General features: G+C 41.7%; 1 protein-coding gene across 1 annotated transcript in view; it reads right to left on the bottom strand.

Annotated features, from left to right (window-relative positions):
• LOC118339958 (potassium voltage-gated channel subfamily H member 8-like) overlaps nucleotides 1-1,908 on the bottom strand; it is a 33,677-nt gene that overhangs the window by 4,287 nt on the left and 27,482 nt on the right. Inside the window, exon 11 of the mRNA XM_035677789.1 lies at nucleotides 535-809. Within this exon, the coding sequence (XP_035533682.1) occupies nucleotides 535-809 (275 nt within the window). The remainder of the gene's footprint in view (nucleotides 1-534; nucleotides 810-1,908) is intronic.

Below are 1,908 nucleotides of genomic sequence, written 5' to 3'. Positions count from 1 at the left end.
CCAATAAAACTAATCACTAAAAATATAAATAGGAAAATATAAAAAAGAATAAAACCCCTTTATTTGTTGTTTTATTTAACATTTTGTCTTTTATAATTCTGCTGAGAGTAAAAAGAGGTAATAGCATGAAGTATGGGGTGTAGGTAATACTGTATGTGCTCAAGGCTTCTCATGGGCACATTTATTGTAAATAAAACACAAATTAGACAAAAAAAAGACATTTGGTGATTTTTCCTTTACCACTGTAATGATGTTTTTTCCTAAATATCTTTTTGGAAAATGCCACAGTGACACACACTGTGTGCACCCTCACACAGTTATATCAAAGAAAATTGATTCCTCCAGCCAAGTGTACGCTGCAGCCTCTCCAGGGGACTCCGTGCAAATTAGCCTGTAGATGGTTTGTATTTATGAATAATATCAGTCATACAGAATGCAAGTCAAATTCCCACAGCAGGTTTACTACCACTGAATGAACTTCAGCCAAGCTAACACTTAAGTACCCAGTCAATAAATCAATGAATGGCTCCTTACCGGGGGCTGAGGTCCGGCTGCAGGCAGTTAAAGCTCACCACAGGGATCTGCAGGCTGGCGGGTCGGATTTGATCGCTCACTGGTCTCAAGGATCTTGCAGGCAGTAGTGGGGAGCGCAGAGGGGAGCGCAGGGGGGAGCGCAGACCTCGGCCCAGCCTTCCCAGGGAAGGCATCTTGGGGAGAGGGGAGTGTTCACCCTCAGAGCCGGATCCCTCCTCATCCTCCTTGATGGATGGAAGCTTCTTCATAATCCCTCCGTTGCTCTCACAGTCTCCCTGACGAGTGCAAACGAGCACAGAATACAACAAAACATAAACATTTGTTAGGAACAAAGACAGAAACACAGAGAGGAATAGAGAAACACTGATTAACCTGTATTATCCAAACTAACAGTATTTAAAGGTCCAGTGTGTAACATTTAGGAGGATCTATTTGAATAGAATAGTAGGGAATATAATATTCATAGGTATGTTTTCAATAATGTATAATAACCTGAAAATAAGTATTGTGTTTTTGTTTTGTTACAATGAGCTGTTTTTATCTACAGAGGGAGTGGGTCCGCCATGTTTCTGCAGTAGCCCAGAATGGAAAAACCCAACCCTGGCTCTAGACAGTAGCCTTGCGGCTGGACTTGTGATAGATCACAAAATCATCCATCCATCCATCTTGCTAGTCTGCGTCAACTTCCTTTGAGGAAGTACGGTACAGCTACCAGGGTGGGCGCTAGTAGTTACACAGTGAGAAGAACCTGTTCATTCAAAAACAACAATGGCGGCTGCCAAAGAGGTTAGCGTGCATGCTGCTAGCATCAGTTATATATATTTATTGAAAGAAGAGCAAAGAACGGCACTAAAAAGATGTTTTCGCTCTTTTCCCGACTGGCTTCAGTAAGAGTTTGACTATGTTTCTGTTCATTGATCTGATTGTTTGAAGTTTGCCTGTGATTGACGGTGATAGACAGGAGGTTCATCCAATCACCTGCCCTTCTCCAAACTGTTTCCCATGACGACTACTCGGTCAGGTTATCTAGATAGGAACCTGTCTGATTTTCTCGAGGATCGCCACCACCGTAGTTTCTTCTATACACTTGGAAGGCTGAGCTATATTCAGTTGGTTGCAACCAGTGCGTAGAAATTAGTGATATCTAGCAGTTTAGTTGTAGATTGCAACTTCTTTGTTTCATTCTCCCCTTCAAAGGCAACAGAAACAATGGTGCCCATTAAATGCACAAGAATTGTGAATGGCCCTATCTAGAGCAAGTGTTTGGTTTGTCCTTTCTGGGCTACTGCAGAAAAGGTGGCAGTTCAACATGGTCGACTTATTTTTAGGGTTAAACACCAATAAAAACAAACCTATGAATATAATATTCCATTT

This window comes from Morone saxatilis, unplaced genomic scaffold, assembly GCF_004916995.1.
Source record: "Morone saxatilis isolate NCDOM2014 unplaced genomic scaffold, NCSU_SB_2.0 Contig6, whole genome shotgun sequence".
NCBI lineage: Eukaryota > Metazoa > Chordata > Actinopteri > Moronidae > Morone > Morone saxatilis.
Note: the sequence above shows the minus strand (reverse complement) of the source record. Positions and strands in the feature narration are given on the sequence as shown.